Source organism: Dipodomys merriami, unplaced genomic scaffold (assembly GCF_024711535.1).
Source record: "Dipodomys merriami isolate MVZ:Mamm:240054 unplaced genomic scaffold, mDipMer1.0.p SCAF_14, whole genome shotgun sequence".
Classification (NCBI taxonomy): domain Eukaryota; kingdom Metazoa; phylum Chordata; class Mammalia; order Rodentia; family Heteromyidae; genus Dipodomys; species Dipodomys merriami.
This window is the reverse complement of record NW_027202715.1, coordinates 37,174,250-37,187,209: the sequence shown is the minus strand read 5'-3', so window position 1 is coordinate 37,187,209 and position 12,960 is coordinate 37,174,250. Positions and strand designations below refer to the sequence as shown.

Sequence of the window (12,960 nt, the reverse complement as noted above, 5' to 3'; positions counted from 1 at the left end):
GCTCCTAGCTCCAGGCTTTAGGGCTGGATGGCACACTGGCTGCAGCTTCTGTGTGTGGAGTGTAGTGAGGGTGGGTGTGGGGAGTAACAATTCTTCATGTTCCCTTCAGCCTGGCCTCTCTTTGCGACCAGTGGAGCCAGAGTGTCTGGTTCAGGCTTGGTATTTCAGGACAAAAGGCACATCCAAAACCAAATGCACTCTCATTTCCTTGAGGAAATGTTTTTTTTTTTGCTAGTTATTTTAGTGTACTTAAAAATATTTCAGTATCGTAATAACCAGGAGTGCCAGTGAACAGACAGAATCAGAGAGGTGAACCTACTCAGGAAAGATGGAAAAGACATGGGAATGAAAACATTTGCAACTTTGAAAGTATTTCAACCTTCTTTCCATTTGTGAGTCCCAACCATAGTGTTTTTGTTTTTTGTTTTAATAATGTACTATGCACACTCAAGCATAGCTAACACGGAAGTGCTTCCTTTCTGCCAGGTGTTATGCTGACTGTGGTACTTCATCAGCATCATCTCATTCATTCCAATTGAAAAAAAAAACAAATATAAACAAGGGCAAAAGAAAACATGGCCGGTATCTCTAGCCAGGTGTCTCTGGGGTCAGCCACCAGTGGGTACCAGCGCCCCCAGTGCAAAGTAGCTAGTTGATGCCAGAAATAATGCTGTGGTTTGACTTCAGCTAGAGAGGGCTTTGCTGTGACTTATGGCTGGCATGGTTAGTGAGGGTCAGATTCAGTTCATCATTCATAAAATGAATGATGGCTACTCACTGCTCCTCTGAAGGAGGTTTTGTAGGAACTTCTAGGGAAGAGTCCCTTTATCTGCTCTTCCCTCACTTCTGTAGCTCCCTGCTCCTTTCATAACTAGGGGGAAACAAACTGCTTTATTGCTCATGTTCCCAGAGAACTTGAATTTATTATAAGGCATCTTGCAAACTTGAACAAAGTAATTGTGTGTGTGTGTGTGTGTGTGTGTGTGTGTGTGTGTGTGTGTGTGTGTGTGTGTGTGTATGCGCACACACACTCACACATACTGGGGTTTAAACTCAGGGCCTCTTGCTCTTGCTTAGCATTTTCCATTCAAAGCTAGCACTCTACTACTTGAGATGTATTTCCACTTCTGGCTTTTTACTGATTAAATGGAGATAAGAGTCTTTTGGATTTGTCCACCCGGGCTGGTTTCAAACTAATCCTCAGATCTCAGCCTCCTGAGTAGCTAGGACTACAGGTATGAGGCACTGGGGCACAGCCAAAGTAACCACTGCCTTGCTTTGCTCAACTAGGGAATGAGGATTCTAACAGTACCACTACTTAGCATTTTGTAAAGATTATATGAGGTCATTAAAGTCAAGAATTCCTCATGGTCCACCTGTATAGTGCTGGACATTTGTAATCCTAGTGTTGGGAGGCTGAGGCAGAAGGGTAGAGAGTTGAAGAGCTTTTGGGACATCGTATAGTTGAATACAGCTCTGTCAAGAGCAATCTGTATTTACAAAGTGGTTTGAAAAAGGCTCATCACCCTCTTTGAATGTTTTTATGTCCTTGGAACCATCAGGGGCACCACTGACTTCTCTTTTACACCCTCTGTGCCTTTAACCGGGCACATACATGAGCTCCTATGGCTCCTTTGTGGCCCTCAAATGGACGTTCTTGAAAGCACATTTACTGAACAGTGTGATGCAGAGGTGAGATTACCATCAGTTTGATAGTTGAGCGCCACAAGCTGGATCCCGTGGAGCCAGAACATGAGTGGGTTGGGGTTGGAGGAGTCGATGCGGGTGGCGGCTGGGTAAGTCCTCAGCAGCTGACAGGCAGTATGCTGGATCAGTTTCTGAGAATACCTGCGACACAGACGTTTGGCGGCATTTTCATTCAGTGATGAGATATGATAGCATTTGGGCGTCCTAATGATAGCGCTGAGGGATGTTGTTGGATTGAGAGGGGAAGAAGATTCCTCCCAGGTCTGTCGAACTCCTTCAAGGGAACCTAAACCCCCCAAAAGATTAGCCTCAGATTAGTATCTCTCTTTCTCTCTCTCTCTCTCCTCTCTCTCTCTTTCTCTCCTCTCTCTCTCTGTGTATATTTATATATATTATATATACACATATACATACACATATTATATATTACATATATATTTAAAGAAAGACAAGCCAGAATGACAACCCCATAAACAGCAAGAAGACATGAATATGTCAGAATATGTCTTTGAATTTTACTTGTGACAAGTTCTTAGGTCACCTATTTGAAACAAAATGGTGGCTATTAAGATTTGTGTGTGTGTGTGTGTGTGTGTGTGTGTGTGTGTGTGTGTGTGTGTGTGTGTGTGTGCGTGCACACACACACTCGCATGCATGCAGGTCCTGGGGCTTGAACTCAGCCTATAAGCTGTCCCTGAGTTTTGTCTAGCCCTCTACCACTTGAGGCACAGCTCTACTTCCAGCTTTTTGGTGGTTTATTGGAGATAAGAGTCTTACTAACTTCCCTGCCCAGGCTGGTTTCAAACCTCAATCCTCAGATCTCAGGCTCCTGAGTAGTAAAGATTACAGGCATGAGCCACAGGTGCCTGGCTAGCTACTGAGTTTTAAAATGATAGTGGCAGGCTGGGATGGCATAGCTCAGTGGGAAAGCCCATGTTTAGCCCTAGGTTCTATTTCCAGCACCAAAAATAAAATAAGAATAGGATCTCCAATGTAAAGTTATTTGTCATGTGTGTGTATTTGCCCAAATATACAACAATACATGGACAAGGATATAAGACCCAAGGAAAACAAAACTAGAGAACAGTCTCTATGTATCAATGATTTTAAGGTTAAATAAATGATAGCAAAGCAACACAATGGAATATAACACAGGTCACAGAAAAAGACAGACATATGTTATGGGAAATTTTACAGCCAAGTATAAAAGTTTTATAAGTATGTTCAGTTATATCCCAGTTGGATTATCTTAAAAATGATTTTATTTTTCTTGAGAACACAATAAACTTCCTAGTAGTTACCTCTGGAGAGGAGCACCAGGATACTGTGAGTAGAAAGGCATTTTAATAATCTTCTGTATTGCTAGAGCTTTTAACTAGGAGAATTTATTACTTTCACAATCAAAAGTAATTAGAAATAATATATCTTCTGGATAAAGTACATAGTTCCAAGAACCACTAGAATGTTCCAAGGTGCCTCCAACTTCTACTTCTGAGTTAAAGGACAGTAGAATGTCCTCAGCGAAATGCTGTCCTTAGTGAGTTAAAAGAATAGATTAGCAATGTAAAACTTCGGTGCAACCCTTAGACGATGTGAACATTCATACAAGCACACGAAAATGAATTTTCAAATGAAAGGGAAGTGCATAGACAGAGAAATATGTGAACCATCCAGCATGCAGGATCAGGCAAAGCTGTTGGAAGAAGGTGACTTTACTTTTTCCAGATGTTTTGTTAAATGATGTCGCCTCCCCTGGGCTCATTCTGCCAGGATTGTTGCCAAAAATGGACTTCCTGCTTTTCCTTTCTTTTCCTCTGCTAGAGCCAGATGAATTTAAAGTTGACAAGCCTGTTCCCATAAAATGAAAATAAATAAGCCAAAAACTACAGGCAAGGGAACTCAACATTTTCCATCCTTGTTTAATGTTTATTTGAAGTCCTACGACTCCATTGGAACTCAGCACAGAAGACCTACAAGCATTTGTAGCACCATGAATAATAGTATTATAGACAATTATTTTATCAGGTTTTTTTAATCCCTGCAGACAAATGCAATAAGAATTATATGCTTATTATGGAAGAATCACAAACTATCACACGCATGACACACACATCGGAGTTGAACCTAAAGGCCTTTTGTCTGGGGAGGTTAATTAAGATGCAGCCTGGACTGGCCTTGAACTTTTCTTTTTCTTTTTCATTTTTTGTGCCAGTTGTGGGGTTTGAACTCAGGATCTCAGCACTGTCCCTTAGCTTTTTGTTCAAGGCTAGTGCTCTAACACTTAGGCCACAGCTCCACTCCTAGCTTTTGCTGGTTAACTGGAGATAATGCCTCACAGGCTTTCTTGCCCCAGCTGGTTTGAAACTACAATCCTCAGATCTCAGTCTTCTTGAGTAGGATTCCAGGTTTGAGCTAGGAGTGACTGGCTGTCCTTGAACTAATACTCTCCTGCCTCCATTCAGTGCTGGCATTACAAGCATTAGTCACCATGCCCAACTCTGAAAGATTTTTTTTTTAATGGCATAAAAAGAAAGTGCTAAAATCAATATTAAATTACTAGAGGCTAATTACTCTCTCTTGAAGAGAGAAAGAATGATTACAAGCCCAAGCTCAATTCTCCGATATAAGCCTTGGCTGAGCCCCCATCTTCTCTACTCATCAGATCCCTTATTTACAAAATGGCTGTGAATGTAAGAACTCATTCTTAAGATTCATCTGAGGATTCAATGGGAAATATATTATAACAATGAAATTTGATGGCTTTTCTTTCTCATTCCTGTTCCAACCACTCCCTGGATCCTTCCTGCCTGGCCCAGTGCCTGGTGCACAGCAGGAACTCAGTATGTCTTTGCTGGATGAGGAAATGAATGCATACCACATGGACCTGGCTGCACTGTAAGAAGAGTGAGTTCAGGGCTGGGAAGGTGGCTCAGTGGTAGAGCACTTGCCTTGCAAGCCTGAGGCCCTGGGTTCGATTCCTCAGCACCATATAAGCAAAAAGAAAAAAGCCGGAAGTGGCGCTGTGGCTCAAGTGGTAGAGCGCTAGCCTTGAGCTGAAGAGCTGAGGGACAGGGCCCAGGCCCAGAGTTCAGGCCCCACAACCGGACCCGAAAAAAAAAAAGAAAAAAAAAGAAGAGTGAGTTCAAAGCTGCAGGGAGGCCAGAGTTGTCTCCAAATCACTCCCATCCTCTGTAATTTTGTACCACTAAGGTGCAGCAGTCTTAGGTCTTTTTGAAATGAAAATATACCTTCCAAGAACCTCACAGAAGAAACAGGACAGAACAGTGTTTTAAAGTATACAATGAAAAAGTATAGAGTGAAAAAACTGTCTCACGAGGCAAATTTGCTTTGGTCAAAGTCAGAGACAGACAATAGCTCTGGATTCTGACCAATGATCTTGTCACTAATATATTTCTCTTGGTTATATGCTTTAATTTATTTTTTCTGTAGTGCTGGGGATACTGGTTGCAATTAACACCCTCTCCCCTCTCCCCTGCTAGCAATGGGGTTTGAACTCAAGGCTTTGCACACTCTGCTTACTCACTCAGATAGTGCTCTACCACTTGAGCCATGCCTCCATCCCAGCCTTTTGCTGGTTATTTGGGAGGTGGAGTCTTATGGATTTTTCTGCCTGGGCTAGCTTTGAACTGCAACCCTCTGGATCTCAACCACCTGAGCAGCTAGGATTACAGGTGTGAACCACCAATACTCAGGATGGCTGTACTCCTAACTGGGAAATAAAGACATAGGAGGTACCTAAGTGCAGGTCTAATTACCTAAGTATGGATGCAAAGAGCTCACTGAAAGGAGACACCATGAGGGGGTTGAAGGATCTTAGATACTTCACAAAGGCCCTTGGCTTTGGAATCTAGACAGTGGCAAATGGGAGAAGGAAGGATGGGTCAGGTTGAATGTGCTCCATCTGAGCAAAGGTCTGCAACAGAAAAGGCCATGGTGTATGTAGAGCATCCAGAAACTAAGTAGGTAAAATTGTATGATTAAAATACTATGCTCTAGCCAGGCAGCAGTGGCTCATGCCTGTAATCCTAGCCACTCAGGAGGTTGAGATCTGAGGATCACAGTTCAAAGCCAGTCCAAAAAGGAAAGTCCACAAGTCTCTTATCTCCAATTAGTAAGCAAAATGCCAGAAGTGGAACTGTGATTCAAGTGGTAGAACAGGCCTTGAGCAAAAGAAGCTCAAGGACAGTGCACAGGCCCTGAGATTAAGCCCCAGGAGCAGCACGTGTGCATGCCCATGAGCACGCACACACACACACACACACACACACACACACACACACACACACACACACACACACACACACACACACACACACACACACACACACACACACACACACACACACACACACACACACACACACACACACACACACACACACACCTCCCCCCCAAAACAACAACATGTCTTCCTTCTTTTTTCAGTTAGAAGGAGGAAAAAAAGTGGGTAGATAGAACTGCTAAATGTAACCAAGAATCAAACACTATGAGATAATAGATATAAACATAAGAAAAAGCCTTTAGCCACTTACTTGACTTAAGAAAGACAAGATAGAGTGGTAAAAATGTCATATTGAAACCCTTCCCATAATTAATATATGCTAATAAAACATTTTAAAAGGAACATAGCCTGGGAATTGAGACACCCGCGTGTGGCTTTGCCAGGAAACAGTCTATGACTGTGGGAAAGGCATTTGGCTTCTATGGGCCTGGGACCACATGGTCTTTGGAGCCTCTCTCTTTTGAAGACGGCTTTGCACATGGCTCCCAGGAAGGACTCAGGATGGTGAAAGGCAAGAAACACCAAAATTGAGCATGTAATTTACTAAGCCTAAAATCAACAGGCAAAACAAATCATAATCCTCGTGAGGTGGAACAGCCTGTAGTACTAGCTACAAAAGAAGTAGAGCTAGGAGGATCACTAGTTCAAGTTAGTGGGTCTCGATCTCAAACACAAAATAAAAGGGCTGGGTATGTCTTAAGTGGTCAAGCACTTGCTCAGCAAGCACACAGTCTTCGGTTCAAACCCTGACTACTACAAAAACAAGGCAACAATAAAAAAAACGCAAATTATAAGAACAACGCCATTTAAAAGATCTTATAGCTACATGGTTTTGTTATTCTGTTAAAGCAAATAAAACTGGAGAAAGAAAAAAAAAAAACTTCGGGGCTGGGAAGGTGGCTCAGTGGTAGAGCGCTTGCCTTGCATGCCTGAGGCCCTGGGTTCGATTCCTCAGCACCACATAAGCAAAAAGAAAAAAAAAGCCGGAAGTGGTGCTGGGCTCAAGTGGTAGAGCGCTAGCCTTGAGCTGAAGAGCTGAGGGACAGCGCCCAGGCCCAGAGTTCAGGCCCCACGGCCGGACCCCAAAAAAAAGAAAAAAGAAAAAAAACTTCAATTACTTAAAAATACAAAATTGTATAGAACTATGGCTATAACTCAGTGGTACTGCACTTGGCTATCATATGTATGCTGTGTTTGGTTCCCCAGCACTACTATAAAAAAAAAGAAGGAAATACTATACACCTATAAAAATATGTGCTAATAAACACTTTTTTAAATAAACAGTTTTCTTTTAATGAGCTAAACAATCATGCTTAGCTTATGTCTCAAGTCAGAAGCTCAGCCAAATGATCTCCTGACCCAGCCACAGTTCTCTGCTGGTACAGAAACTTTTATCTTGCACACTGACGTCAAGTATCCATGGGAATTTGTGCTCCTCATGAACTCTGTGCCTGAGGCTTTCCTGGGGCACCATGAAGCTGGTTGGATGTGAGTAGTGTCACTGTATAAAATAAAAGATGTAGCAATTGAGACTTTGGAACAGTGTGACTCTCACTGCTGATTTCATGCCAGCTATGATGCTAGTGCACTCTTACAGGTGGATCCTCCTCTATTGTAAAAAGGAAGTTCCATCGGGGCGCTGGTGGCTCACACCTATTAATCCTAGCTACTCAGGAGGCTGAGGTCTGAGGATCATGGTTCAACAGCCCAGGAAGGAAAGTCCATGAGACTCTTATTTCCAAATAACCACCAGAAAACCAATAGTGGAGCTGTGGCTCAAAGTGGTAGAGCACTAGTCTTGAATGAAAAATCTTGAGGACAGTGCCCAGGCCCTAAGTTTAAGCCCGATGACCTACTTAAAAAAAAAGTTCCAGCCAGTGTAAGTATGATCATTATGTACTTATGCCACATAAAGTCATCTTCACTTGCTACTTACTTATATCCTCTTCAAGAGGACTTGATGATCTCCTCTTGAAGACTAGTGGTAGCAGCTAAAAGCTTAACTGCTAAAACTTTAAAAACAGTTAAAAGCCAGGAGAAAAGTGGCTCATACCTGTTGTTCTAGTTATGCAGGAGGCTGAGATCTGAGGAACTCAATTTGAGGCCAGCTGGGACAGAGAAATTTGCTAGACTCATCTCCCAAATAACCAAAAAACTGTGGCTGGGAGATGTGGCTCACGTGGTAGAACACTAGCCTAGAGAGCTAGAGGCCCTGAGTTTAAACCCTAGTACTCCTCACCTTCTTAAAAAGAAAAACTATTACCAAGCTCATAGAATTCTTATGAATAGTTGAAGATATGATCAATGTAAAATACACAGCACAATACAAATAATCCTGATACTTAAGTGCTTAATATATTTAAATTGTTAGAAATATTATCTTTGTAATTATTTATTATGAAAAGACAATATATGGTCTGAAAGAAAACATTTTATGGCATTGTTTTTCTCATATGCTTCAAAGCAAACTGTTACAAGTATTTAAAAGGTATAATAAGCATGATTTCAGCCACACATTTTAATTACTTTGGAGTGTTCATAGATCTAATTAGATAATTAGTATTCTTTCATTCCCCTTGCCTCTTTAAGTGGTATTAGATAATACTGATATTCTTACCTGGAAATTTCACAGCTTGGCAATAGATGACAAGGTCAGAAAGCTCTGGTGCAATCTGTCTGCTTTCCTTTTTATTTTGAGGAAGATAAAATTCTTCTCCGAGTTCCATGTCATAAACCTATCAAGGGGAAACCATACTTTTTATAGGAAAGTATATGTCACCCACTTTCTGAATCACCAAATCTCCCTACTTTTACTTCCCTGTGTGTATACTTGCTCAGTATTTATCCACATTCATATCTTAGCATGTGGAGGTAAAGCTTTCTGAGGGCAAAGAATGAGTCTAATTCATCCATACCATCCCTCCAGGCAAACACACTATATTTATATTCTATGCAAATAAATCCATGCACATTTGTTGAATTACTAGAGGACTGACTATATATCTGTGATGGCTCAAGTTTTTGACCCATTCCATCCACTATCCTTCACCATTGTTACTTCAAACGTGTCTGTAGACTTTCTCAGTTTCTATATGCTGTGAGGCATTTGAGGGCAGGTCTGGCAGCTAATTTATCTGTGTTTTCTCAGTGGTATTCTGTTAACACACAATCTGAACCCACTTAACCTTCTAGGTCATCCCAAAGGCCTTTAAGATGTCTTATAATTCCCCAAACAACCAAGCTGTTTTCTTGGCATCCAGGCCAAGAGAACAGCTTAGCCAAATCTTCCTTCTCAAACATCACCGTCCCTAATTGTATGTCCTTGATTATCTGGTAGTATACTGTGTGTGATCATTGTTCTGCCTTTGTGTATAAATAAATCTCCATCACCCAACCACCTCTTGTGCCATTCAGTGGCAGCCATATACACATCTTTAGAAGGCACTGGTTGGATGAGGCAATACTATCACAAGTGGCAGGTGGTAGTCTCCCTGATGTTTAGGGAACAGTAAGGGAGAAGGTAAAGGGCAGGGCTGGAGAGGAAATGGAATCCCACCTGAATGGGACAAGAGTACCATGGTTCAGGGGTGGTAAGCATGGTCCAAGGGTGGAATGAGTTGTTCACTCACCTTCCCTTTGTTGTAAGCAGAGTTATCTGCTTTCTTTATCCTCTTGGGGATTTCTTCATTGTACTCAAACTGAAGCTTGTCAGTACATGATTTATTTTCAGGTCTGTCTTCCAGAATGTTGTCTGAAAAATGAGTTAGCAGGCTTTGGTGAAAAAGAACCAGATGCTTTCTTTAAGGAATATATATATATATATATATATATATATATATATATATATATATAATTGTGACAACATCCAGATACTCATACTAATCTGTAAAAGTGAGGCTCCAGCTACATGGTTCCAAAATGATGGCTAGCAGCATCATTTTAAATTTAGGGCTGATGTATTTAACTTCATTTTCATAGACTCATTTACCAATAGTTTTACTGCTATATAGACGTACTCTAAATACGAAGGCTCATTTTCATACAAAGTATTGAAACTTTGCAAACATTATGGGTGCCACCCTGTGTCAAGAAGTTGATGACACACACAACTGGGAAGGATTTAAAAGTCAAGGCCCTTGTAGATGGTATTCACATGATTTAATTGGCCCCATTTTGCAATGAGACTGTTTGCTTCCTTAGTATCGAGAAATGTCAAAACTAGTTTGAGTGTGTGTGGGAATTGTAATTATTATTTACAAATTATTTCACAATTATGACTAATTGGAAAATTTTCATGATTGTTACTAATATTAAGTAATAATGTTAAGAATAAGACTCTAAAAGTATTAAATACGCCTAAGTATGACAGATAATCTTAGACTTGGCTTTTTTCTTTTTTAGCACTTTAGTTTCAAATGATTGTGAAAGTGTAAAAGACATAAGATGCTTATACTTTTTTAAAATGGAAAATAAGACAACTAATTTCTCACTCAAGATTTATTATTTCTTGAGACCCCAAATGCTAAGACCAAAATATTCTGGTAGTAAGTGAGGGCCATGCAAGGTGGGCAAGAGGTAAACAGACTCAATCATTTTACTCCATTTATAGTCACGGAAGTGTTGCAACTTCATGCTAATCAGACCGAGAAACTGGAAACAGAATACGGACATCCATGCAGCTAAAAATGCTCAGTTCAAATGGTGTTTACCTTCCTGACCGTTAGAAGCAGGGGAAGCAGTAGGGATATCTGCTACAGAAAAACAGAATCAGTAGGGTGGACAAGTAAGGGGAATTAAGACAAAAGTGAGATCAATTAAAACTGAGTCATGAAGTAAAGTATATATAACAGTGGTTCCAATTACAAGATAAACAGAGTAAGAAGCAGTCTGTAGATTAAGCTGGGCACTGGTGGCTCACGCCTATAATCATAGCTACTCAGGAGACTAAGATCTGAGGATCTCAGTTCAAAGCCAGCTCAGGCAGGAAAGTGAGTTTCTCATTTCCAATTAACCACCTTCTGATGGCGTTGTGGCTGAAAGTGGTAGAGCGCTAGCCTTGAGCAAAAATACCTCAGGGACAGCGCCCAGGCTCCAAGTTCAAGCTCCACGGCAGACAAAACTAACTAACTAAATAAAGCATTCTGTAGTTTTAATATTTTGAGTATTACAGGACTCAAGGACTAGCAATAAGGGAAATGCAAACATTGTTCGTGCTATTCATGTTTGCCACATTCATGTTATTCAGGATTTCCAGTCACAGAAAGTTGAAATACTTTAATAACTTAAATTCAGGTTAACAGAAACGAACCAATTTGTTAGAATCATGCAATCATGGACATAAGATATATGCACATTAAGTTGTAAAGTCAAACTTGGGTCTCAGTGTAAACTAGCCAAAGAAAATAACAAAGGTAGTTTTATTTCATTAAGCTCAGTGAAACATTCCATAAAAATATATTAACCAAAAGGCAGAGTACCAATTCTTAAAAAGTATCATCCTTGTTTAAAGTTCTCTTGAAATAATTCTGGAGCTAGGCATCATCTCACTGTTATAGCCCCGGGGCTTTTTAGATTAACTCCTTCATTCACTGCTGGGGTAATAGTGAATGAAGACTAAAACTGGCTCATAGCTAATCTGAGCACCCTGGTGTTAGAGATGGATTCTTAACCTGGGATTCTCCTGGGCACTTCAAGAGGCTAGTGGAACGTCTGTCATTCTATGTAGAATTTTAAGACTACATTTATTCCTGGGAGGCAATTGGGAGCTTCTATCTGATTCTCAAAGGGACCCCTCATTACAAGAGGCTTAGAAACCTTTATGTACTCCCCACAGCAGGCAGGATTCTATTTTCTTTTCACCTCAGCTGGAGAAAGAGGAGATGGTAGGGGAAAGCAGAGAGGTGAGACAGGCACCAAAACTACCACTGAAAGTGGTATGCTTGATATGGCATTTATAGTCACCTACGGAAGCCTTCATAGGACAAGCTTCCCACCAGGTGTGTGGAAATCAGTCAGTCAGAGGGATCTTTCAATAACAATAGGAAATAGTGGAATTTAGCTGTCATAGATCAGAGATGCAGGAAGTGGAAATAGAATATCACCAAACACTTGATATATATAATCTTTTTATGACATATCAGAGGGAGTTCAGGCTAACAGTCATGAAAAGACATTGCCTTACATCTCACAGACCATTGGAACAGAGCCTAGTGGGATCTCATTTTCCACTGATACTCCAACCCAATACACATGGACTTAAAAAATAAACCTGCAATCATCTTAGAAATCTAGTGTGGGGGGGGGAGATTAAATTTTATTCTCCCAATTGAAAGGTATTTTCTTCACCTGTTTATTTTTGTCAGCAGCAAATCAAAAATATCTGTAAATTTAAAAAGCTTCTTTTCCCGTTCTCAAAAGTACTTTAAAAAGCACAAGAGTAATTTATGACTGGCAGTAAGTCTATTTTCCAGTGGATTAACTCCTTACAGGGACAGATAACATCCCGGAGGGGTCAGTGTCTGAAGTGTGGTTTTCATTGCATATCTGAATTAATTTTGTTCTCTGGGACATCCACACAACTGTAGCAGAAGCCCAGGGGCAAAGAATAAGTCAGTATAAAAATGTCCACATTCTCATGACTGTTCAGGAATGGCTGTAAATAAATGGTTTTAACTCCTTCCAAATCTTATGATCTCGTAAGAGTTACAGAAAAATAATTGGGCTTTTAATTAATGGTATAAAATAGTCAACTACTAGGAAAGACAAATAGTGGACATTGCCCAGTATTATATTTGGAGGCAGAAAGAGACCGAACTGTCACCAGTGATGGAGAATCACTAAATTGAAACATGATTGGAAACAGCCTAAGTGTGAGAGACAGATATTTAGAACTAGGTAGTTCAGGTGTGTGTGTGTGTGTGTGTGTGCTGGCAGTGCTAAGGTTTGAAGTC

At 40.7% G+C, this 12,960-nt stretch overlaps 1 protein-coding gene across 3 annotated transcripts in view; it reads right to left on the bottom strand.

The window, feature by feature from the left end:
- Positions 1–12,960, bottom strand: part of Plce1 (phospholipase C epsilon 1) — a 262,319-nt gene that overhangs the window by 17,944 nt on the left and 231,415 nt on the right. For 2 of the 3 annotated variants that reach the window (XM_070021236.1, XM_070021238.1), the window contains exons 21-24: positions 9,640–9,761; positions 8,628–8,745; positions 3,424–3,555; positions 1,703–1,993 (exon numbers count right to left, since the gene is read on the bottom strand). In XM_070021236.1, coding sequence (XP_069877337.1) covers positions 1,703–1,993; positions 3,424–3,555; positions 8,628–8,745; positions 9,640–9,761 — 663 coding nt within the window. Of the gene's footprint in view, positions 1–1,702; positions 1,994–3,423; positions 3,556–8,627; positions 8,746–9,639; positions 9,762–10,719; positions 10,762–12,960 lie in introns of all 3 variants that reach the window. The other variant, XM_070021237.1, reaches the window with a different exon arrangement.